Raw genomic sequence first — 26,980 nt, 5'->3', positions numbered from 1 at the left:
CTCCGAGTAAGGAGAGTGTCTTCGCTTTTTCACCAAGGCTCCTTTTTCCTATAAGGTTCTGGTGAAATTCAAAGAACCACATAAGTGCATGTGTGCCATCTTTATAAAATGTGGCTTCTGTGAGGGGAGGTGACAGCAAAGAGCAGGGAGGACATATTCAAGGAGTTCTCATGAACAGAAAGGGAGGTGGGGGGTGACCATTTCCTCAACACCCATTGCTGTAATATTTGAGAAGCATCAGGGTTCTAAAAAATGTTGGAAGACAGATATCAGAGGACTTCCTAATGTTGGTGTATGGGCTGGTGATATCCCACAGGACTGTGGTCTCCCTGGAAATGAAGCTGCAATCAGCACCAGGGGCAATCTTCAGGGGCAGGACAGATGTGGGGGGTCGAGGTACAGATATCAAGAATTCAGTTAGGGTGTGTCAACTTAGCTATATGGGTAGCCAAAGCCAGTAAGCAATTACACATACAAGGTGAATGTTTGGAGCTGGCCCGTCTAAGTCATCTATGCCAAGACGGTAACCAGCTCAGGAAATTAGTCGGCATAATATGGGAAGTATTGAGCAAGGTCAGAGAGAAGAGGAAGGGCAAGTATATAAACCTTAGTGCTAAAGTAGAGATGGAGAAGGAAGATGTTTGAGAAGCTAAGTGTTTTAAGATTCAGATGGGAGGGAGGGGAGGATATTATCAAACACCGCTAAGAGATTGACTGATGAGACCAACACTGGACCATTAGGTTTAATCACATGATGGAAATGGAGAGAGAGGACAAAAATCAAATATTTAAAAGAGCCTTGATAGCAAAGAGAAATCAGCTAGAGGGAAGTGTGGGATCAGCAATCTGTACACTGAGGAGAATGGTAGAGGAGAAAAAGAACATGGCTGGTATGAAGGGAGAGGTCAGAGAAGATCAAGAGTGAGAGAGACAAGCTTAATGCCCCTGGGGTACTAAGCCTGTGAATGTGCATTTGGGTTGTGCTGGGCAAATAGGAAAGAAGGCCTTTAGCTACAACAAGCTTAAGTATTGCTTTTGCAGATAGTTTTTCCCTGTGTTGACCTCTGAAAACCAAAAGCTACAGTCCCCTCTATTTTATGCCCAGAGCATAATCACAGTATACAGGTAATGGAAATCCACAAAGAATTCCATTCTCTACCCAAAGGACAGTTCACAAAGGGCATGATGGGAAACCAGCCTCATAGTCTACACCTCTGCCCTTTCCTTGCAGTTCACTCCATGAGAATCTTGAGGGCCTGTCCACTCCTACCCACTGTGCCAACACCAAAGCCCATGGCTCATCAGTGCTCCTTCTGTGCCACTGTCCACCAAGATCTTATTAGCTAATGTTAACCTAAAAGGGCAAGAAAGAAAACACAAAGAAAATGTCCAATTCTTTAAAGTAAGGAACAAGGCAAAGAAGAGGGTCTGAGCAGCAAAGGCCAGGTTTATTCCTGGCAGATGTAGGGAAAAGGAAAGTTGTGAATACTCACACACATTAATTTTTTTTTATCTTGTCACAACTGTAATCCAAGGCCTGATGACAGTGTTGTCATAAAATCTATACAGCCGCTACCCTGGGCTAGGGTTTAGTGGAAATCCTGGCCTCCAGGCTCAAAACACCCCACAGTAAATTCTTTCATGGCTGTTCAGAAGCTCCTTATCACACTGTGTTTTACAGCCTATTCCAAGGCCCAAAAGGCAACATGCACATTAGACCAAATATAGAATCTCAGAGAAGGAACCTTAGAGGTCACGGTCTGCAGCACTCAATCCAGATCTGAATGTTCTCTTATAACTTCCTTAACAACTAGCCATTTAGACACTATCAACAGGCTCATCTGTGGGCCTCAGCCTAACCATCTAATCTGCTTATGGAATGTTTCAGATTCCAACAAGTGCATCTGAGACTCACCTCTGGGGCCCCAGATGACACATTCTGCCACATTTTGTGGGGGCACAACCATCCTCTTACTTCTGCCTCTTAAATGTCTAGCCACCCTCTGAATCACAAAGATGGAGCCACTCAGAATAAACGTGTTTCACATTGTCCTTGCTGGTTAGCAAACTGAACATTGAAGAGAACGGAGATAGGGCGGTGGCTCAGGGGTCAAGAGCACTTGCCGCTGTTGCAGAGGACTCGGGTTCTGTTCACCATACCTACATGATAACTTATAACCATCCATAACTCTGGTTCCAAGGGATCCAAGTCGGCTTTTGGCCTCTGTGGAAGGCATAACATGGTGTACATACAATCATTCAGGCAAACACTCAACATAAAAATAAACAATTCTTTCTAAGAAGAAAGAGACTATATCAATTTGGAGTCCTGTTCTTAATAGTTCCTGCACAGAGGTAATGAAAAATTCTTTCATTGATTGCACTATCAAATATGATAGGCAAGATGGAGCTGGATGAAGTTCTCTGGTCAAGTTATACATCTGAAGAGGAAAAGGGAAAGAGCCTGTTAACTGAGATCAAGATGAGTGAGATCTTGATACCACCCTTCTGTGTCTGTCATCCGTGGCGTATTTGCTGCAGTTCTCAAATGCATGAGTGAGGTCCTGGAGTGTCAATGGACACTACTTTTCATCTGTTCATTTGGTACATAGGGCAAACCTACAAGTAAGCATCACCATCTTGTCCATGGAATATAGTAGTGAAGAAAATAACTGGGTGGGGGAGGCTTCCTCTGTGCAGCGGTATTCTAAGGAGAAAATTAAATTCATTAAATAAGGCCACAAGGACATACAAAGCTGTAACAGGGCTAATGCTATGCAGAGAAGAAACCAGGATACAACTGAACATGTGATCTCAAGAACTCAAGCTTGTCCACATAGCTGGGAAAGCCCTGGTTGAAATAGTGATGCAGGAGCTGGCCTCCAAAGGATGTGCAGTAGGAAGTTCCTAGCAGCTGGGCACTGACATGAGCACAGTCTTTAGTGGAGAAGTTTACTGTGTGTGAGGTCTGGGAGGCCAGCTGTGTGGAGGATCAAGGTCAAGGATGAAATATGAGAGGTGCAGAAAATTCAAATAATATAGGACTTTGAAAGCCACGTTAATATTTTTCACACTTAGTCTCTAAAAAGTAAGAGAATAGGAAGTATTTTAATCTAGGTGTGTGTGTGTGTGTGTGTGTGTGTGTGTGTGTGCGCGCGCACGTGCATGCGCATGCACATGTGTGCACATAGACATGTATACAATATGGTCAATTCTGGGTCTAAATAAGCACATTCTTACTGTAACAGAATGGATTGGAAGGGACCATGATGAATATCAAATTAGGAAACTAGGGGCCTGAGAAGATTGTTGAGGGTCAAGAATTTATAGTAAATCTGAGGACTCGAGTTGAAGTCTCTAGACCCCCATGTAACTAAAGCAAGATAAGGTATTGCATATCTGTAATCCAGTGTTTCTATGGGGAGACTAGAGATAGATATAGACAATCTGCAGCTCAAGGTCCAGCTAGCTTAGTGTACACAGACTCAGTCAACCAAGGGACCCTGTATCAAAAAAGGTGGAAGGCAAAGACCAACATCCAAGTTTTTCATCTGACCTCCATACCTCTACAATTGCACATGTGTACCTATATACGCTAAATTCATGTGCACACATGCAACCATATAGTCATAGACTCAGATAAAACAAAAATTATTAGAAAGCCATTGAGAGGGTACAGAGTAGAGCTGTCAGTGACTTGGAGTAATAGAAGTTAGTGTGACATTGAGGTGCTACAGATTAGCAAGAGTCCTATGAGCTACAGCAATGGGGATATGGATCTGGCAGGCTGGAGATACCTAGTGACTATGGGAACCCCTGTGGTTTAGCTAACATGGAATACTTCCTAGTCTGCATGACCAGGTAGCAAGCACTGACTTAAGGTTGAAGTGACATTCATGTAAGATAATGAATCACTATTATGTAATTTATGAACACTACAGGAAGACAGAATTATGACACAGGGAAATGCCATGTTTCAGGTGTTATGTCCCCCTAAAGTCATGTTGTTGTTGTTGTTGTTGTTGTTGTTGTTGTTGTTGTTGTTGTTGTCATCAGTGGTGGTGGTGGTGGTGGTGTGTGTGTGTGTGTGTAGGTATGTATTATACTAAGGTTATAGAGTGATACATTTAGGTGTTTGTTAATTTCTCATTCAGGTCTTTCATCAAATTGACAGATCCCCATGCTCAACAGCCAGAATCCTGTAGATAGCAGACTGAGCAAACCTTTTGGGATAAGCTGGAGAGGCTTGCAGATCTCCCTCCTTCCATATACTTTAGCTTGAGGGATGGTGCCTTGCTGAGGTCCTTGGTGCTCATAACAGTATAATCTAACTTCACCAAGATCCACATGCCATAAGTCAATTTTGCCATGCCATAAGGGATAGTGTCAGGAATGAATTCTAGGTAGTAACTGAGGCCGGTAGTGCTACTGCAGTGCTATAAAATGACCAAAATTGAATAAAAGGAAACCTGACAATGAAATGTCAGTAAGTGATAAATATGGAATTCTAACGGGTTGTCTAGAATGAAGACAGTAAGAAGTCAGACTGTGTCAGCAGAGGGCCCTGCCTGATTAAGGAGCATTGTGCATTAGAAGTGATGATACAGAGACCCCTTTATCCAATGAAGGCCAAACTACAGCCTCCCCATTCTGGCATTCTGGGATTCAATCTGCATTTTCATCCTATCTTAATACTATATTAATTAGCTATAAAGAAATAGGAGCGTGAGCTAGAACCCAAAGGTATCTGAGCCCGATGGACTTAAAAGAAAAAGCTACCATCTTCCCTTTGTGTGAAGATGAGTGCTTCTTGTTTCTATTACATCTATTACATTGTTTCTATTACAATCCTAACCAGTGTGACCAACTGCAATTAGCAAGTCTTGCATTCTTTCTCCACTTGGCCCATCTCCTAGCATGTCAATTCATGTAGTCATCCCATGGCCCACTGCCTACTCATCACACAGGCCCAACAAATTGGCAGATGTGCCTACAGTACAGAATGATTAAGTCTTCCAGTCGCTGAAGATGGAAAGACAGAAAGGCATTTTGCTTCACCATCAACAACTCTTAATTATATTGATGTTTATTAATCTGCACCTCCCTATTTTCATGAACTAATTACTCTCAGACTTATTTTGGCTGTATTTTCTGTCACTTTCCAGCATTGCATGTTACTATTTTCACTTTCAAATTTGATTCATTTCCTAAAAATTTTACATTTTTCAATTGTATTTATGTATAAGTAATTATCTTCATGTAATCCATCTTAAAGATAGACCACTATTAAAAATAGAGACATACTATCCTACTTATCTTTTCTCAGAGGGCTTATGTATTATAATTGAAAGATATCAAAGTCTCAGATCCTGATGCTAGTGCCTACCAATATGCCCTTCTCTTGTGGAAGTGCTACTGTCCTTTGTGTGTCTAATGCCATGGTACAGCCTTTTGGTTCTACCCAGTGCTTACTCCCACTCCTTGTCCTGTATCATAACACTTAAGTAATGACAAAATAGTGATCAAAGTCTAGGTACCACCTCCATCACCATTAGCCCTCTCATATCTGAATACTTACCTGCTGCCCTCTGTTGTACTTCTCTCCCCCTGAGGTCAGATGTTCTTGCTTAAATACAGCCCTACCAGGTCACTTCGTGCTTAATACCTTTCAGAAGAAAGAATGCACAATCCTCTTGGCCAACCAGGTCCTGGAGGTTTGTCTCATATCTGCCTACATACTCCATTTTCATTTTCCTGTATCACAAAATCCTCATAACCATGTTGCCTGTAAACCTCCTCACCTTTCTTCCTCAGAAATATGGCTGAGCTCCTACAAGTGTGGGCTAAAGATCCTTCTGCCTATCTCAGATACTCTACCTCCTTCTAAATCTCTTATAGTACAGGCTTTCTGCTATTTTAGACATCAGTTTATGTGTTTCTCTTTACCCAGAGATCTAGTTCAATAAAACATTATGTTAAAGGCAGAAAGCTTAGCCTCAGATGTAGATCTATATTTATGTAGCTCTATGACACAAGCTAGTTGTTTGATTTCTTTGGGACTCATTTTCCTCAAGTGAAAAAATCTAGGAATAGCAATAAACTATACTAAATAATTAACAATATTCTCCATACATAGCCAAACCAAATAATCATCTATAGAATGATACTAAAGCTTCAAGACTACAGGAATCAGATAAAGTCGAGGGGAAAGACTTTGAGCTCTGTCCTGAATCAGAGCATTGGTAAGTCAGAATCTGTAGCCAACGAGCAGGATGGGAGTCAATGAATCGAAGCATTGGGTGAGAGGAAGAAACTGAATCCATCCAACCAGGTTCTTGCTGAAGGTAGACCCAACATGGTCAGACACCACACAGAGGGCAGGGGGCAGACCCGATGAGGTATCAGTGGAATGGCACAGATGGACCTCAGGAAATATTCAGGAGCCTGAATAAAGTTGCAAAAAGCAGAGATTCTTTGTCAATGGAGTAAATGGAAGTTCAATACTTAATTAATGCAAATATTAGAATACAGCATAACACGTACATATAGAACTGAATATTATAAGATATTTGGATCTGAGATTTTAGGCATTCCCCTAGAGCCATTGAACATATCTACTGAGAATAGGGAGACACAACTGTATCTTATATTCAATCTCTCATTCATCTTTCCAGTAAAAGACCAAACAGTACTCAGAAGTAGCTTCATGGAAAGCTCAGGGTCCTGTCCTGAAGCCTATGGTAGTTGAGAACGGATGAGAAAGTGATCTCAATGCCATTGGTCAGAAACTAGAATGTCCACAGTAGGTTGTTCCTAGCCTGTTCTCCAATTCTTTAGTCATGTAACAGCTTTTTTCAGAAAAAAGATACCACAAGATGTATAGCTCTGTACAAGATTGTCCCTAGGAGATGCTCCATTTTCATCAACAGCCTTCAAATAAAGCATTTGGAAGCAGTGACTGACATTTTCCTGTGATAACAACTCTTCTCTTAGCCCAACACTTGCAATATGTCTTCCATGCCACTGTGTGTATTCCCCCACTATCACATTAATAAAGATGCTCTCAAATCAGCTGGGTTGCCAAAGCATTGCGTTTACAACAGATTTGCACCATAGCTGTTAGAAATTACCTGGTGATTAATGTTGTCTAACACCGAGAACTTGACTGTAGCGGGCTGAGGATTTATCGATAAGACTGATCATAATCCTCCATCTTTGTTTACATCGGTAATTAATGCAGTTCAGGAGGGGTCCTTGAAACCTTGTACAAGCAAGATTTATCACCTCTAGAATAGATTACAGCCATATGTCACCAGTCAAAAGGTAATTGGTATATTTCATTAGAAAGTAATTGAAAAGAAGATTTATTTTAATGCCCTGTAGTAAATAATCTCGGTAAGCGTTATTGTTAGCACAGATATTTGCACTGTGTAAAGAATTTGCTTTACATCAAAATATAGTACATACTATATATCATTCTTAGATTTTCTAAGAAGATTTTGCCTGTGACTCCAGGATAAAAAAAAAGAGCACATATTTATATTGTGAGGCATGCTATAAGAGCCAGACTTCCTCCTTCTGACTCAACAGTAACAAAGAGCTTCCTGACTCTATATCACTCAAATGAAAACCTCCAGACATATGAGCAAAGGTGTCTGGAACAGTATACTGAGGCACAGGGCTTAGAGGTGATGAGTTTGGGTTCTGAGGCACCTCACTCTGAATGGAAATGTGATGAGTTAGGACATAGCTCTCAAGAACACTACTAGAGATGATGATGGTCTTTTGTTAAGTACTTCCAAGAGATTGCCTAAGTCTTCTATGCTGATCACCATCCTCTCTAGTAGTATTGTATTTTTTCTAAGCTAATCTAAGAAAAATATGCTGAACTCCACTGTGAGATTTCATTTTTCATGCTATAAAGGAAAGGGAAATGGGTACAAACATTTTTCTCCAATCTTATTCATGATGCTATAATTGTTTTCATAAATAACACTTGGATTTGATAGAATACTAAATACATGATGTTTTAAAGCAAACATAAAAGAATTCAAGGAGGCACTTTCAGTAGTTTCTGTGCCCTGGACCCATCCCAATAAGAGTTATTAGCAAGACACTGTAAATCTGGTAGATCCAAAGAAAGTATTGAAGAGACAGCTCTGTTTACATGACTTCTGTCTGTAAGTGGGGACCAGGTGGCCTTTGATAAGTCATTCTTTCATACTGAGCCTCGTCTGTGCACTAGAGATGCTGCCATGCACTGCTGAAGATGCCCCTAGAGCATCTGAAAGCCCAACTGATGCTCAGTACACAGGGATCGCTAGTATTAACGCATCACAAATGGCTCTGCAAGCATGCCTGTTTCACACAGCCAACAGCTTCCACAGACTCCTCCAACTGACCATGCCTGAGGCACAAGCCTCTCTCCCTATCACTTTCAAACCCTGGGGCAGGCTTCCCATGTACCCACTCTAACTATCAAGGCTAGGAGTAGAGAAATGCAAAAAGTGGGAAGGCTGGTTGGTTACTACTCAATTTGCTTATTTCATGGCTGGAATAAAAATAGAAGTTTTCAATTAATGTCCAACAGAGAACCATTTACTTTCATTTTAAATGGCTCCATTTACATTAAGTAAAATGTCTTTGAACACAAATTAGATGCTTCCTAAATTTTACATGGCTATAATTTATATTTAGTAAGTAGAGGCAGTTTTAGGGCAGCATTGAAAACGATGAAGGAGTTGTGGTTAGAACACGTGTTCTGCCGCTGGGTCCTGGCTCTGTGATCTCAGTGAAGATTTCTTAAGTTAAAATCATGAAAAACAGTATGTTGGGTTGCTGTTAATCTTCCAATGGGTGTGTGTGTGTGTGTGTGTTAAATGTGAAAGTTTAGGGCTAAAAGGCATATCTTTCATTTGATAGTCTAATTCTCTCATCATACAAAGACATGTGAGTCCCATGGACAAGTTAGTTACAAAACCTAGTGACAAGATTCTATTCCTACCTTCCAGCCCAGTGTCCTCTTCTGTAACACACGGGACCAAGGGCTGAATTGACTTCTGTCCCAGAATAAAGCTAGAGCTTTCATTTAATTGTAATTTCTAAACTGCATTTGTGAATTTCTTCATTTTAATTCCTAACTAGAATAATTGATATCCTGGTTCTATGTCATACAGAGTCAGGTTAGAAAAAAACTTTTAAAAATCTAACAGAATATGGAAATATAGTAATGTATGTAATTTCTTTGATAAATTGATTTGTTTCTGGTTAGTTTTAGAAAGAAAGAGAATGGAGCATGTGATGGTTTGGGGACAGAAAGGAACAGGGAGAACCATCAAGAGTTAAACTGCAGTGGCTTCATACATAGTCACCTTGACAACCTTCTAGTATTGAGATCAAACACATGAGTTTTGTATTCCAACATAGTTCAGAAACCAGGAACAATCGAGGAACAGCACTTGTCATCTTTTTGACCTCTAGTAAAGGCAACTGAACAATTTCATAAAGAATCCACCTCAATCTTAGTTTGAAATACCTCGAACAACAACAACAACAAACAGGCATGGAAAAAGAGTTAATTCCTTTGGTATCTTGAATATTGGGGATTAAAATCATTCTCTGAACTCAAGCTATGTATATCATGTGAGAGCTATGACAGGGTGTTTGTTACAGACATCGAAATGTTAAGCAAAGCCAGAGAGGACACAAGAACAGAGGACTCTATCAGCCAGAAGTAGCTTAGGAATGAGAGTAAATTCAGTATTAACATGTTGCTTGTGTTGCAGTGGCCTGTGTTCACACCCAGACTAAAGCTTTACATACACGTCCACACTCCCTAACAGTCCCATGAGTAAAATGCCATTATTCCACATCAGACAGGAGAAGTGGTTTTTGATGCCTCTCAGATCAAACACCTGGCACAACACAATGTCGTGGATCACCCTAAGCACCTACTTTGAACCCAGTGACCTATGTTCTCTCTCAAGAAACTGGAGTGATGACAGGAAACTAGCACAAACTTGCTAATATGATTGAAGAAACAATGAATCTTTTGAAACATGTAAAAGAAGAAATCTTTCAGGGAAAACAAAAAAGATAATAATAATAATAATAATAACAACAACAACAATAACAAAAAGAAGAGGAGGAGGAAGAGGAAGAAGGACAGGAGGAAGAGGAAGAAGAGAAAGAAGAAGAGGAGGAGGAAGAAGAGGAAGAAGAAGAGGGAGAAAAGGAAGAAGAGGAAGAAGTAGTAGTAGCATAAAAAATATGACCCCAGTGCTACTACCTTCTTCAGGTGTAAGTTCAGTATGTGAGATTACTGATGTGACTCCTAATTCTATTATAACTGAACCTCAAAGATAAGAATAAATTGTTCAGAATTGTATGCAAAGGAGGTAAAGAGAAGAAAAAGTAGTTTAGGCCTCTTGACTTCGCTCAGAATGTATCAAGAGCATTGTGTAGGTAACAGATGCTAAGAGGAACACTCATTTAACAAATATTTCTGAGCACTAAGCACCATGCTGGGTGTAAACTTCATAGAATCACCACACTTAAAGACCTTAGCCTTCAACAGGAGAGAAATTAAAATCAATAATCAACTACTTACAAACTGTGGCCAGTGTCATGAAGGAATGTCACTGATAGGAGTGGTCAAAAAGGGAACGTCTCTAAAAGGTGATATTTGTGAAATATTTGAAGGATGAGAAAGAAATAGACAAACCAAGGGTGGAGATTGTACCCACCATGTTACTCTTGCAGGGTGACCCAAAAGACCAAATGAAACTATTCACAGTAGAGTCTTTTCAACCTTCTTCAGGTTAATTAAAGGAAATTTCAGCATAGCCAGCATTCTTATCTTTTGAAATTGAGTATATGTGCCCATGGAACAGCAGGTTAAAGAAAGGTGTGGGAAGCTAACTTTCAACAATCAGAACCATGGGATATTGTAGACTATGCTACCTAGAACTTAAGAGACCTGAATTGGATCTACAGCTCTCTAGGCCTGTGGTTTTGGGCCACATGTTAAAATCATCTTGCGTTCATCATTCCTTCTCAGAAGTGAAGTTGGCTAGTGCCTGGTAGGTGGAGCAGTGTGAACGGAAAATGCCCCATGTGCATGGTTTATAACATGGATTCACAAATATCATTTCCATGTAAATATGCCATTGAAGTTGACAAAGAATGTGCATTTAAAAACCCTAAGGTTCTGAGGTCCTTTTGATAAGAGAAGGCTTAACTGAAAAAAAGAAAAGAAAAGAAAAAGAAAAAAGATGAGTCATGGAGATAAAGAAAGAGGAAGCTAAACACAAGATAAAGAAAGAGGAAGCTAAACACAACATCATTTTGGAGTTTTCAAACCAAAAGGGAACTAGATCACAGAATTTAATTTAATGGTAGGCAATGTTATGCTCTTAAAATTGTCTGGCATCAAAAGCTATCAAACAATAAACAAACAAACAGTAAAAATTGTAAACGCTTTTCTTGAAATAAGAGTTAAAAACTTTGAGACTTAAAAATTCAGTGAAAACTAATAAACTTCAGATCAATGAAAAAGTTGAGAAATATATATACTTCAAAAATTTCCATAAACAGTATCATCTTCATAGGTATAGATACTTTTTGAATTCAGAATCCCACTGATTTGCTATATATTACACATATTGTAATATATCTAATTGAAAGAATTACTGTACCTCTGTAGTGCCAATGCAATGAAATTTACATATTATATATTAATATTAATACCACCAATTATTAATAATTATTGATGAATCATTTTTATTGTTTAATAATGTTACTGGATCATATGATATTAATGTGTGATGCCATATAATATGTATTATATATTACCATGTAATAATATATTGTATATAATATATATATACATGTGTATATAATATATATTTACTATGTAGAGTAATTACATTGGCCACACAGAATTACAATAGGTTCATGAATTAGATATAGAAAATCTTCATTTTATCAAGAAAATCATATAGGATGTATACAGAAGTAGGTCTTACGGGAGTATAACTGAGCTGAAAATGCCTTTTTGGTTATAACATTTTAGCTCTCATAGCACCATCATTATACATTATGCATATCTAATGTAAATCCACCTATATATGGCCAATCACATAAATATGTATGCAAGTCTTTTACAGTTATGTGAAGTACATAATACTTGATAAATGACTGTTATATAAATTCACTTATTTACTCTGCTGGAGTTTTTAATCGTTCTTTTCAAAGCATACTCACAAGTACCAAAAAGTTTACTACAAATTAGTATGCCATGTTGTTCTAGCAACACCACCTTCAATCTTTAATTATGAATTTCACTCTGGCTTTGATAAAAAGGCATCGGTTCTGTGGTTGAGCTGTGCCATATAGAACTGTGTATGCTTGCACAGCAATGACACAGCCTGCTGACTCATTTCTCAGAACGTATCGCCATCATTCAATGCCATGTGACCATACATGAACTTACTGACCTTAAGTTACTTGTCTCACAGAAGTTGTATAGCATGGTCTTCCCATCAGGGGCATGGTAGGGTTCTATTAAGTGCCAAGATCTACAATGCACACAGATTAGCCATGTCAGCCTAATACCTGATTATCTACACTATCTCTACACAGTGAAATTTTAAAATACATGGATGCCCTGGCATTCTGATATATTTTTGATGGAGTATGACATGGTTCTAATGTTCCCATATGATTCTGTCCTCATTCAAATTTCTCGGCTATTTGAAACAATGGAAGCTGTACCAATTTTGCAACACTTCTCAAAGTTTTGGCTGAATTCCTTCTCTGTCCATCAGAACTTCCTCTAATTATTTTTCACTTCAAAGTTACAAGACGTGGACTCATCCCAGACATTGATGAGAGTCTACTGTTCGCTGGGAGACTGGTGCTGCCTCTGCGTCTTCACCTCCCACTCACATTGCTTGTTTTTTGTTTATTTTTTTTTATGGTGTTCTGAAGGTCGCTCCCTAGTATAATGAGAGCTCCTGTCTCCATTCCCTGAAGATGGAAGCAGAATATGATGTAGAAGCTTGTCTCCGTTTGGAAGTGATTAATGTAGATTCTGATGATGGAGGAAATGAAAACGAGAAATCTGGATAAGTAATCACTGTTCCAACAAAAACAATTTCAACAAAAAAATGAGCCCAGAGACAGAGAGAACAAACTGATAATGCCAACCACAAATAAATTATTCCCAAGTTTCAAAAACAGACCTTGCGGTAGCATTTGAAGTTTTGTAGGGGTGTTGATTCATGAGACTTCTGAATATAACTGAGATGGAAAATGGAAAGGGAACTCAATTGCTGCCCCGCCTGTCATCGGTACTTAAAAAGGAATACGAGCCTAGAGGTAAAGATTTCAGATAAATGCAGACTTGTACCAGGAAATAATTTGGTAGACAAACTACTTAGAGCATCATAAACATAGATGACATGACTAATTTTCTCTTTGTCATATTCTCTGGGCCAAAGATTGTTTCTCTTCCAAGAAGATCTGTGATACCACCTCCAAGAGCAATAAGCCCTCAGTTGTAAATACAAAATATCTTGATATAGGGGGAGGGGGGTTGGGCGCATTGTTCATACTGAGAGGAAGCAATTACAAATCAGCTAGACAAGTAGTTCCCAGAGTGAGTGTTCCTCTCTAGTCTCGCCTCCCAGCACAGCTGGTATTCCACAGAAACTCTTGTTTTCAGTTGTTCCTTTTGAGATTCCATCTATGTGATATCATCTCAGCGATGCAGCAATGTGCCTCCAACTATGATTGGATATAAGCATGTGACTCGTTCTCTTTACCCCTGCAGATCATTTTTTTTTCCATTTGACAACTCAATAGCAGCAGTTCAACACGTCTAAAGGTGAACTCACAATTTTACCTCCTTAGGCCCTACGTACATGTATCCCTTTGTCAGTGGCTGAAGTCTCTTGCCTACTAGTTCCAAAATCAAACACTTTGGAAATCAGCTCGGACTCAGTCTACCCTCAAACACAAATCTTAAACTTCAGCCATCCACACAACTCTGTAATCAGAGTAACTTCGTGAATAAGTGAAGGAGAGAGGCTGGTTGCAAGTAATTGGCCTCTGTAAGTGAAGGGACTTGAACAGAATACCAGGGTCTTCTGTCTGCAGATAGCAAGCTCAGGACAGCTGGTACTGGTGCGCTGGTCTGACTCCTGAGGCCCAAACACTGGGAGTCAGACTCCAACACAGCTCCAGTCCAAGGGCAGACAGTTGGTCTCTTAAGCAGGTGGGCAAACCTGCTCTAGGCGTCCTTTATTTCATTCTTTCTGGGTCTTCTAGTGGTCTATGAAGGCTGTCTGCATTAAGGACATTCTTCTCTATTTGGCCCACATACTTTGGAGTTGATCTCATTTAGAAATACATTTTCAGATAGGGTTTTTAACTGTTTGTCCAGGTATCTGGGCAACCCATGGTCCGGGCAAGCGGACGCGTAAATTTAGCCAGAGTAATCACCACAACATCTAGATGGGCTCAGATTGCTCAATATCATTGCCCATATATGTTTCTCTCTCTCTCTCTCTCTCTCTCTCTCTCTCTCTCTCTCTCTCTCTCTCTCTCTCTCTCTCTCTCTCTTCCATGTATATGGAGAGAGATTCAATGCAATTATATTTTTTCCAATTATATTACCTATTCAATTATATATAATCTCCTTGGTTGTCTCATTGTATTCTCTTCAGCCACTCCACCTACCTGCCTCCCACTTCTCAGTAATGCAGTACCCTATTTTCTACATTTTCTTTCTCTTCTTATGAGGAAAATGTTGCAGTTAATTTACCAGTATGGCCTAATAATGTTTATCATTAGGCCTATAATTATTATTATTACAACAGTATGTTCTAACCCGCTAGCAATCAATCAAGACACAGACACCTGTTATATTTTAAAATAGCCTTAGTTAACCTGGGGCAGGGCCGATATTCATCCTCTAAACTACTTCCCAGAGTGGTGTGGGTTTAGAATACCTGTCCCAATTCCATGCCATGTGGTTAGAATAATTTTTATCATGCTACCTCCCATCTATACATCCATAACCCCATATACTTGCTAATGATCTTCATATGGGCCAAATCCTCCATCCATGCTGGCCATGTACTTCTCCTCCACCTAACCCATGATGGCACAACCTCTTTTCCTCTCTTCTCCGGTCTCTCCTCTATCTCCCCAAGTCTGAGAACCTTAACTCACCTACCCCATTCCCCTGCCCAGGTGTGACGGCCATTTATTGGTCAAATAGGTTAGGCTCTTAGGCAAGGTACAGGTGTGGCAGAGACAGCAAGCAGTAACTGGCATCAAAATACGTCAGAGCAACCTCCAACAGAAAAGGTTTATTCAGCTTACACTTCCACATTGTAATCCATCATTCAAAGAATCCAGCACAGGAATTCAAACAGAGCATAACCCTGGAGGCAGGAGCTGATGGCAAAGGCCTGGAAAGGTGCTGATTACTGGCTTACACATCATAGCTTGCTCAGCCTGCTGTCTTACAAGACCCTAGACTACAGGTTAGGAATGGCACCAGCCACCATGGCCTGGGCCCTCTACCATCAGGAAAATACTGCAAGGTACAGAGTCAGAATAACTATAGTAACGGGCACATGAGTTTTATTTAACACATGGGGAGGAAAAGACAAAAAGGAAAAAAAGACGTGTTACATGTCAATAAGATGACAAGAAAGATAAACAACTGCAAGTTGGTACGTATCTAATAAAGTGCCTCTTCTAACAAATGATAAAAATCAGGGCTGGGTATGGTGGCATATACCTTTAATCCCAGGGCTTGGAAGGCAGTGGCAGGTGGATCTCTGAGTTTGAGGCTGGCCTATGTTCCAGGCCATCCAGAGCTACATAGTGAGACCCTGCTCTCCCCCCAACACACAAATTAGTCAAGTAATACAAACATGGCTCTAAAATAAATAAAGAAAGAAAGAAACCCCAAGCAGAACAATTACGTTGTTAATAAAACATAAAGAACATGGCACCAACACTGGAAGTACACAGGATCATAGAACGTTTACAAAAATTGACATTATCAGACCCAAATAAATGTAATTTCAACTTTTACAGAATTGATTTCATGCAGTAAATAGTCTCTATCATAGAATTGTTAGTTCAAAGACAATGTTCAAAAGTTAAGAATCAATAGTGAAAACATATAGTAGACATATCTAGAAATCCATTCTGGGAGATCTCATATTTTCAGGAAGTAAGAAACAAGAATAGCTTTTGGTAACTCAGAAGCCACAGGAGAGATCATATTGCAATTTTTTAAAATTCACAGCTTTTTCTTTGAGAATTCTGCTAACATGCATATGAATGTACATACTTTAGAAAAGTAACGATTTAAGAAATGGTACATGTTAGAAGTTAAAACAATGGGTGAGTTGTTCTAACCTATTTGAAATAAAAAAGACAGGGAGGAATTCAGGAACTGAAAATAAAGACTAAATAGATAGAACCTAAAGGGGCAAAGTTAGCTCTTTGAATCTTAAAATAAACCTTTTGTAACAGGTATAGTTCAAGGAGTAAGAAGGTAGAGCCACAGTACAGGGCCATTAAAAACAAAAACAGAGGTAAAATTTAAGCCATCATGTGAAGTGGGAAAAATAAAAAAGAGAAAGGGAACTTATTAAAATCAACCTAAAAAGAATTTTAAAATATGTACTAATATGTTTATGCTATAATTAACTTTCATAGAAGCAATAAAATTACTTTAATAGAAATAAGAAATTTAAATTTTTAATAGAAATATATGGGAAAGCATTAGATTACTGAAGTGCATTCCAAAACCATAACTAGAGAGACCTAATGATAGTGGGTTAGATTCAAATCCCAGCAAAACCCCTGGGCCAGTGAAATGACTGAGGGGTGAAGGCATCTGCCACCAGTCCTACATGACGGAAGGAAAGAACCTCCTTAGGTGCATCACGATACATACATATGAATGCATGCCTGTACACACATGAAATAATAAGTAAGTACATATTTTTTAAAGGTTAACAGAATCATTTTATGTTTCCTTGTGAAATGTAAATCCAAGGCTGCATGGAAAACCAAAAATAGTTAAGGAGCTTTTAACAAGCTAATGACAGCAAGATTTGTCTTACCAGATGTAAAGAGCTCTAGAACCCTTAATAAATAGCTAACATACTGTAAGATATTTTCAAGAATGTACAAATAAAATAATGAATGACACTGGAAATCCCAAAAATGAAGGAGTAAGGCTACAAAAATGTCACTTATGATAGAGCTTCAGGTGTTTTTCACACACAATGCTATCTGTAATAATCTGCATCACTCCAAACCTGAGCTTAGTCCACACACAAAACTCAGTAATTGGCAAGTTACAGACTTAGTGAAAAAAGGGGAAAGTATATAACTTTTGAAGACAGTATAGAAGGTCATGACCATGCTGTAGGGACTACTGCCCCAATAAGTTACAAGAAGCACCAATCTACTTGTCTACATCAAACCTGGAAAGTTTTGCCCATAGAATATGCTAAATATAGAGAACAGACAAACCACAAAGAAAAAGAGAAAAATCATAAATATATAGCTGCAATTTTTCAACATGTATATCTTATAAATCACACCCAGAAAATAAATCAGAAGTAAAAATAAAATAGAACAAAAATATTCACTGAAGAAAACCTCACGTGACTTACATGTGAAATGGTGCGTGACTCTAATTAAGGAAAGACAATTGTAAAAGACAATAGCACCCTTTTTCTTTTCAGACTTAACATTACCAAACATTAGCACCAAGGTATAGTGACTGGAACTTCCTTCATTGCTAGGGAGAGAAAGTCAAGCTCAGAAATCACTTTGGGAGCTGTGGGATACACTCTGATATGCTGCAGCTGACTATCCCAGGACTACCAAGTCTACTTTGTGCCTGCAAGGGTGCTCAGCATATGTGTGCCAGGAGACATGGCCCAAAGTATAAATAGACAAACTATTTATAGAAACAAAAGCCTGGAACCAGACATCTAATGGAGCAATACAAAAAATAAATCATAGCATATGGTGACACCAGGAAAACAGAGTAAACTACAGTTATCTAATGGGATGTGTGTGAATCTTCAGAGTATTGAGAAGGGGAGACATCTGACATTTACTAATATACATATACATATATATATACATATATATATATATATATATATATATATGGAGTTGTTTGGGGTAGATATTAAAAGCATGCAGAAGGAAACAATGTATTGAGAAGGCAAATATGTAGCTGTGAGGAAAGCAAGAAAACAATAAACACAAAAGGCCTAGTAGTATTTATTAGTGAGGTGGGAAAGACACAAATGGAATGGAGAAGATGAACTGTGGGTACCATACAGGTATGCATTTCCCTTTTATCCTTCAGGAACATGGCGAGCATGAAAGCACATCTTTTGTAAGTCTCTATGCCCTCCTTGTATTTTTATAAGGATTTTTGCATATGTTTGTGGAATTTAATGATTCCAAAATTAACATTTTAAAAATCATAAAAATTATAAAAATAAATCAGGGGCCTGAGTAGCAAAGAGAGAGTAGAGAAGTAACTGCCTCTCTAGACAGCATCTCCATCACTTTCTTCTCATCCAAACCAACATCCCTTGAGGTACCCTTATGCTTACTTAAAGCTTCCCTGTAGGTCGCTCACTAGCACTGCCTAGTTAGTCCCCATGGCCCTGTGTTAAGGCAGCATCTGCAGATGTGTTGGTTCCATGCCAGTACTACTCATCAACTACTGAGCCCAGCACCCTGGACTTCCACAAACTCACATTGAAAACTATTCCTCTTACAATTTGGCTTTGTCCCTTATTTTCCCTTCCTGGACATTCTCTTCTGCATTTCTTTCTTAGGGTTGTGATTCTCTTTTCAATGGTAGCAGCACTCATTTCCAAGAATCAACAGAGTCCTTAACTTCCCCCACCAACAGGAAACCTTCTTTCTTTCTTTCTTTTTTTTTTTTTTTTTTTTTTTTAATGCCACATAAACAGTTCTTTTCTAGTTCTTGGTCTGTAGTCAGAAATGGATGGTCATCGCATCGAGGATGTTTTGCCCTCTATGGCTTCCCAGGACTCTTGCAGGAGATTTTTCTTAGCACAAAGTTTAGCATGTGACTAAATTGTAGTTTATCATCCTGAATAACAACGGCTATCTCAAAGGGCTATGCGGCAGACAGCAGGGTGCCTTCTTATTTCTACTCCCAGGAGATGGTCTTACCCACCTGGTTGTTATGCTGCCTTTTACATTAGGGCATTTTCACAGTAGCTCCCTCTCTTTGTGCCCTGGTACTACCAAGGCTGGGGTTGGAGGGATAGCATTCAGTTTTAAGTCTACTTGTCTGTCTGACAGCCTTTCTAGTGACCTGGGCGGCCTTAACTAATAGACAAGACTATAGTCTAATATTCTGTTGCCCAAAATGGCTGCATTATATCTATTAAGTCCTCATATGCTCTTCGTCAAGTTTCTTTTTACCTCACCTCCAACTGTCTTTTCACAAATTCATTCATTGTGAATGCTAGGGGCAGTGTATGAACATATTCAACATATATTAAATTTGGTGTCATATGACTTGTGACATATGACTTGTGACATAATGTGACATGTGCATCACCTGGCCATGTATGATGGTAGCTTCTCACTCTCACTCATGGGCATATCCACATCACTGCAATATGGATGTAGTTTTTTTTTTTTTTTTTTCTAGCACAAGAAGAAGTGATGTCCATATAGGCTTACCAAGCTTAGACTGTCATCTATTCCATGAATTTGTCGCAGTTGCTGACTTCTGAGACAGGCAGGTCACTTGGGACCATTTTCTCTTTTTTTCTTTTTCTCCTTCACTGTCTGGCTGACTTGGGCAGACTATCTGGAGTTTTCTTACATCTTTGCTTCTTCCTGCATCACGTACTTCCATTCTTTTAACCCCACTTCCTGTCCAGCCCCTCAGTATCATTATTGTCTTACACCATTCCCAGGCTAAAGATCTCATGGTACCTTTTTTCCCTTATTGTTTTTTTTTTTTTTCATCTCTGCTTCCTCTTATTTCATCAGTTAACTCCGTTTTTTAACTCACTTCTCCTCATTTTGTACACTAGCTTGTCACCAACCTAGATTGCTATACTTTCTGCAATCATTTGTCTCAAGTGTTTCCTTCATCTACGTAGACTTCACAGGCAGATACAACTCCCTGGAATATTGAATAAATTATCTTTTCCTTTAAAACCTTCCTAAAAATAAGTAAATAAATAATAAATAATAAATAATAAAAAAAAAATTAAAACCTTCCTAATCTCCTTGGAAAGGATTTGAACTCTCATGCTTATCCAGCCATTTTGAATTTGATCTGATTTACTTTTTTGTTCTTTTTTTTTTTTTTTTAATGTCCTTATTACTCTTCTGGTAGGCAGGGATGAATGTGCCATGGTGCACACAGGGAGGTCAAAAGACAGCTTTGCAGAATTGGTTTTATCTTCCGCTTTCATGCGAATTTCCAGGATTGAACACAGGTTGCCGGGCTTCCACCCACAAGATCCATTACCCCCATTACCCCCCACCCCACCCCTGAGGCATCTCACTGGCTCTGCTCTTATTTCTTCCTATAATCATCAACTTTGTTTTGCTGAGGGTTTATGAGCATCATATGTGGGCTCTTCTTCGTCTTCATAAAAGCCAGTCGATGTAGTGTCCTTATGGTCTGATTGTTATAAACAGGTGGCTGAGCTTAAGAGACTTGATCAGGATTATCTTTCCAGTTGAATAGAAGAACCCAGATTTGAACCCAATTTAGTAGGAACCCAAGCCAAAATGTTGCTTACTAGACTCTATCACTTCTAGAAAAATGGGGTTTTTTTTCCATCTATATCATTGCACCATAAATTAATGCCACTCTTTCTTCATTGAATCAGTGCTTATGTTTCCAGGATGTGTAGCAGTAAAAGAAAAAGAAAAAGAGAGAAAATGGTCCCTATGACCCACCTGTCTCAGAAGTGAGAGATTAAACAGCCTGCGACAAGCTCATGGCTTAGATGAAAGTCTAAGCTTGGTAGCCTTGTATGGATATCACTTACTCTTGTGCTAATAATAAAACTTCATCTGTATCACCCTGATGTTATTCCTAGGCCATCGTTAACTCCATATGCAAATTAAGTAACACATAATGATAAGCAGAAACATTCCCAACTGGGGCAGCCTTGGTGAAGTTCTTGTGGGGAAACTATGGGCTGGAGGGACTGTTGCCACACAGAGGGGAGTGGGATTATTAAGGAAAGAATGAACTAAACATAAGGGGAGGTCTTTTCAATGGAGAGGTATGGTGAACCTGTTGCTTCTCTTGTAGTTCTTGGGGAGTCTTTATAGATGGAAACCCTCTAAGGACAAGGCTGCTTCCCAGAAGCAGTTGAGGAGGAGGATAGAGAAACCCTCCCAGTATCTATCTTGATATGCTGGGATTGCACAGTGATACTAACTCACTAGCCAGTCTGTGCTTGTGGACCTTTCCTGAGGCACTAAAGAGTCTGCCCTGCCTATAGATGAAGTTGTGGAATAGGACAGGCAGCCAGCAGTCAGGGGAGGGGGAGAGGAAGATGTTGCCTTTCAACGTGTTCAAGATAAGGAAAGTTGGATATGTTAACTAGGGAAAACTGACCTGAAGAAGAAAGGAAGGTGTAAAGCTTTGCTGGGTCCTTCTCTTTGGCTAAGGTGTTTTCTCTGTAAGAGGAGATCTTTGTGAATCCCTCTCTGATAACCCTGTTCAATTCTAGAATATTCATGGGGATGGCTGAGCATTTTCTCATTAAGGTAACCAGGTCAAAAAAAACTTCTGAAGGCATATCACCCTCTGTTTTGCCACTATAATGAGCATAGAACGAGGTTGATTTTTCTTAAAAGTCAATAAAATTGACTTTTTTTTTTTTTTTTGCATTTTCAAAAATGTGTAAAGACACAGAATGAGCACTGGAATGCGACCAAGATAGATATCAGAGCTCCACCACCCAAAAACAGCCCCTCCTCATAGGCCAACTAGCTTCCCTCCTCATAGGCCAACTAGCTCCCCTCCCAGGCACAGGCAGCCCTTGGCCTGTTCTAAATCTACATCACAAGTTAAGGCTCAACATTTCATTTCTGCTGGTAAAATAATAATAATGCCAACACCAGAACAGGGTGACTGTCCCTAGTCTGAAAAGCTGCACTATGGTCCAAACTCAAAATACATTTAGAGTGCCCCTAAGAGGCCATAATTTGGAGAATTTGGGGTTTCAGATAAGGGATGCTCCCAGTAAGGTTTACTTAACTCTAGAAATTTCCAAAGTCTGAAACACATTTGGTTTCCAAGAATTTCAGGTAAGTAATATCCCACTCATAATTGTAATATTTTGGACCAAGAACATTTTCTAATGTTCCAGGCCCGAGTTGAACTTCCTAGATAAAGAAACTGGAGCTTTGAGAAAATTTAGAAGGGAAAAAGAATAAAGAATTGCCTGTGGCTATAATGTTATGGCTCTGGAGTCACCAGTCTTACCCCGAATAAATTTTAATAAATAAGAGGCTTTATTAAATACTGGCCAGTATTGATGATACTGGCCAGGTCTATACCCAAGACTCATGCTCAGGGTATGGTGCCAAATTACATTAATCAGGGACTTATAAAGACAAAGCTCACAAGGCGATGGACTTCCTGCCTCTATGCAACCAGAGACAAGTATATATCCTGGCATACTCGCTGTCTACAGGCAATCAGGCAAACATCCTGTGCAATTGCGACAACGAAGCTTGTGTACAGAAATGAAAATGCACAGCTTGTTATTTTACGTGAATAACAGCATTCCAGGAAGTTATCTGTCCTTGAGCAAGTGGGACTTACAGGTTAGAGGCAGTTTTGTTTTATAACTCTCTTAAGCACAGTAATCTAAAATTAAAACATAATATTAGTCCTCATAATCAAACCATGAAGTATCCCCTTTATTGTAAGACTGTCTGACTCTTGGACCTATTTTCTTATTTTAAACAATCTTATTTTAACTTTTAATTGGGGGTTCGGGGCAGGGCATGTGCATGTGCTTGCAGATGACTGAGGAGGCCAGTAGAAAGCTGGAGTCCTGAAACCTCATCTGCAAACCTGCAAAAGTAGCAAGCACTCTTAACCACTAAGCCAATCTCTCCAGCTTCCTAGATCTACTTTCTTAACTTTGGTCTGACTGTGCCTTCATAAGATCCAGACATTAGAACTAAGTGGAAACGTTCTAGAAAGCTAGGTGCTAGAATCCTCTTACTTTTAATGAAGAGGAGGAGGAGGAGGAAGAGGAGGAGGAGGAGGAGAAAGGAGAGATACAGTAAGGGTTTGTTAAGTTCTACTAATGAAATAAAATCCTCAATTCAGTATAAGATGAGGCCATGATCCTAAAATACCTTCCTACCTTTGTGAAATGCAGAGAAGATAGAGCCTAGAACCCTCGCACTCTCCGTTAGACTTATATGTCTGTAAAGCAAAATCTGAAAACAGTTACTGTTCTTGCTTCAATGCCCTGAGCTTCAGCTTCTTAAAATTTCTAAGCAAGGAATCCTTAATCTGTGGCTTCTATTTCAGGTTGGAGTCCCCAACCCGATCTCTAGTGATGGAAGCCCCAAAAGGGGTAGAAATAAATGCAGAAGCTGGAAATATGGAAGCCACTTGCAGGAGTGAGCTGAGACTGGAGTCCAAGGATGGAGAGGTAAGGAGTAGGAAGGACAGAAATTGGGAGCCCACAACTTTTCCCCTAGGCTAGTTTATACTGGGATTAATCTACATGGTATCAACCCAAGGAGCCCACAAGAAGGGTGAACATCATGACTATACGCTAAACCCATCATACATAAAAGGTATTTGTGAAGTGATGTGATGATGCTGTGTATGTGTTGAAAGTGAAAAATTACATGACGGTGAAAATGAATGCTGTTAACAAATTCTCTCTGTGTGTCTATTTCTCTCTCTCTCTCTCTCTCTCTCTCTCTCTCTCTCTCTCTCTCTCTCTCTCTCTCTCTCTCTCTCTCTCTGTGTGTGTGTGTGTGTGTGTGTGTGTGTGTGTGTGTGTCTGCCTTAAAATAAGATTTAGCTCACCCACATGATTAAGCTCTATATCATGCCCATGTGCCTGAAAATGAACTTAATATACATGTAACTATTTTATGTTGTGTGCTTGGGTTTTCTTTGAGAAGGGAAAGTCGGGTGTATGCTGTACTCCAGTCAGAACAAGCCAGAAACTAACAGGGTCAGAGTAAATGGCCACAGAGTGAAGTGTTGTTGACACCTCTTACCCCCAAGACAACCCCAGCTATTAAACACAAGTGCCACTTCTAATTTTATACACAAGTTAAGCTAAGTTCCTGTAGCAGCAGGAGTCTGATCTGGCTGCAGGTTACGAAGGGAATTTTTCTAAGTGTTCATGGGCAAACTGTTTTAAAGAATGAAAATAAGGGATAACCTGACTTTTAAAGCTAAAACACTATTCTACCTTGCCCGTCCACTTAAAGGGCATCTGGCTCTCAATGTATCATTATGTCCACTCAGAGGATATTTCTTAAATGTTTGGCTTAGTTAGACATTTGCTGGTTTTGTTTTAAAAAGAATTTGGCTGATGGAGCCTTCCTATATACCAAATGCCTCTTCAAATAGCTGTGAACTGAAATCAAACTCATAAAAACAAAAACTACCTCATATAGGCAGCTCACAGCCACTTAAACGTGACCTCCAGAAGAGGCAGTTATAATAAAAAACCAAATGCCATCTTTCACCACAGTGTGTGTGTGTGTGTGTGTGTGTGTGTGTGTGTGTGTATACCCAGCATTTCTCAAAGTATATTCTGTTGAATGTTAGTGCCACCATTAGAAAAAGAAAGCAATAGGAAGACCAATAATCTTTTAAAACATGGAGGATACTATATATTCCACTATCTTCTGGAAACTTTATACTGGGTGTAGATGTGCCCAGCAGTAATAAAAACTACTTAATGTGTCGTTCTCACATTTATTTGACTCTATGACACTATTCTTATTTTACATATCACACATTTGCAAAATGCTAATATCAACCAATAAGACAGTATTGTGACTTGATACCCTATGAGCATATACAGGGGGAGGAAATCCCCCTCAGTCACAGTCATAGGGGAGGGGAGTAAGGGGAAAATTGGAGGGAGGGAGGAATGGGAGGATACAAGGGATGGGATAACCACTGAGATGCAATATGAATAAATTAATAAAATTTTTAAAAAGAAAAAAAGATACAGTATTGCTAAAATATAGGCTTTCATGGAGTTAGAGGCTGTTTTATCCCTACTGCCAACACCGCCCAGCAAACAGTAGGTAATTGTGAGGATTAAATTGAATGGCCAGCTCCTTCTGAATGTCAAAAACTCATATGGCAGCCTCTGACTGACTCTTTCCTATCCATTCTCTCTAGATTAAGCTGGATGCTGCGAAAATCAAACTACCTAGACTGCCTCGTGGATCCTACACACCCACAGGAACAAGGCAGAAGGTCTTCGAGCTCTGCGTCTGCGCCAATGGGAGGTTATTCCTGTCCCAGGCAGGAACTGGTTCCACTTGTCAGATAAACACAAGTGTCTGCCTTTGAAAGACTATCCATAGTGGACAATTGTAAGCAGCATAAAAGCCCTTTTTGGCTTTGAGACACTGGCTGCCAGCTATTTTTACTAGAACACAGAAAGCCTATCAAAGACCTTTTGTGCGTGCGTGTGCGTGTGTGTGTGTGTGCGTGCGTGCGCGCGCGTGTGTGCGTATGGTGTGTGTGAGTGCGTATAAATATATATAAATATATATAAATAAATATATATATCCTCTGTATAAAATGAGGTTTCAGTACAAAAGGAACCATGGGTGACCCTGTGACATCATCATCCACTGTCACTTTCCTGCCCTGCTCCCATCATCCACATGACAGAATCTAAGCACTCATTCAGGCTCAGCGCTCCCCAGGCAGTTTCAAACCACACAGTGAATCGAGCACTTACAGAATACCCATCAATAGGTTCAAGAAATCACATAGCTTCTCTCTTAGAGTCAGTAGAGGCAGTGATGGCGGGAATCCTTGGGCCACTCTCAAGTGCTGATGATCTGGCTGAAAAGATAAACATTTGACTCCTCTACAACCCCAACAACCACAGATGTTGTGGTGAAGGAGGCCAGCCTGGATTACATAGTGACACTGTCTTTAAAAACATAGACATTTGGTTTCCTTTTCCTAGCTTCAGCCAAGCTAGTCACATTCTCCTGTTCAGGATAAGGATGGGGTAAACCCATAGAAGTTAGCAACGAAAACTCAAAATGGACACCTTACCTTTGTAGACCAATGTATTAGGAGTTGTGTGGGTAAATTATGAAAAAGTGTGGGGGGGGGTACTGAATTCTGAAAATAAGCCACTCCCCTACGTCTACTTATTCTTCTTCCTTTCAACTTAAATACTTCCCCACAGTCAATGAGTAAGAGCTTTGAATCAGGATAGAAGAGGACACCAATTCCTTCTCCATAGACTAGGAGCTACTCAGTGGCCTCACAAACGAATAACACATGGGGGAGACATCTCGTTTAAGTGAAAACTGTCTCCCAAGCTTTTAGGTTCTCACTTCAGACTTCACCCAACTCAAAAATCTTTAAATCAATTAGAATCCCAAAGAGTGAGCCTCAGATCCCAGGAGAAGCCATTTAAAAAAAAAAAAAAAAAAAAAAAAAAAGATGAAAATCTAAGAGTACCATAGGGAAGCTAACTAATTCTCACACATTTCTTGAGATGAGTGGGTCATTTTGAGACACTGTCATATTTTCAAGGGCTTGCACAAACTCTCTTGCTTTGCTCTTGTGTCAGTGCTGGGGTATTCATATTCCTGAACTCACTGCTGTGTTTTCTCTAGGAATCACGCAACTAAGACCTGACAT

The 26,980-nt window shown here is 39.6% G+C and overlaps 1 protein-coding gene across 2 annotated transcripts in view; it reads left to right on the top strand.

Moving 5' to 3' along the window:
* Positions 1-25,794, top strand: part of Sgcd (sarcoglycan delta) — a 365,504-nt gene extending 339,710 nt beyond the window's left edge. For both annotated transcript variants that reach the window (XM_051167942.1, XM_051167943.1), the window contains exons 7-8: positions 23,636-23,759; positions 25,487-25,794. In XM_051167942.1, the coding sequence (XP_051023899.1) occupies positions 23,636-23,759; positions 25,487-25,660 (298 nt within the window). In that variant the 3' untranslated portion in view covers positions 25,661-25,794. The remainder of the gene's footprint in view (positions 1-23,635; positions 23,760-25,486) is intronic.
* The last annotated feature ends 1,186 nt before the right edge of the window (positions 25,795-26,980 follow it).

The sequence above is a fragment of the Acomys russatus genome, chromosome 25 (genome assembly GCF_903995435.1).
Source record: "Acomys russatus chromosome 25, mAcoRus1.1, whole genome shotgun sequence".
NCBI classification, from domain to species: domain Eukaryota; kingdom Metazoa; phylum Chordata; class Mammalia; order Rodentia; family Muridae; genus Acomys; species Acomys russatus.
The sequence above is the reverse complement of the archived record's forward strand: the minus strand, read 5'-3'. Positions and strand labels throughout refer to the sequence as shown.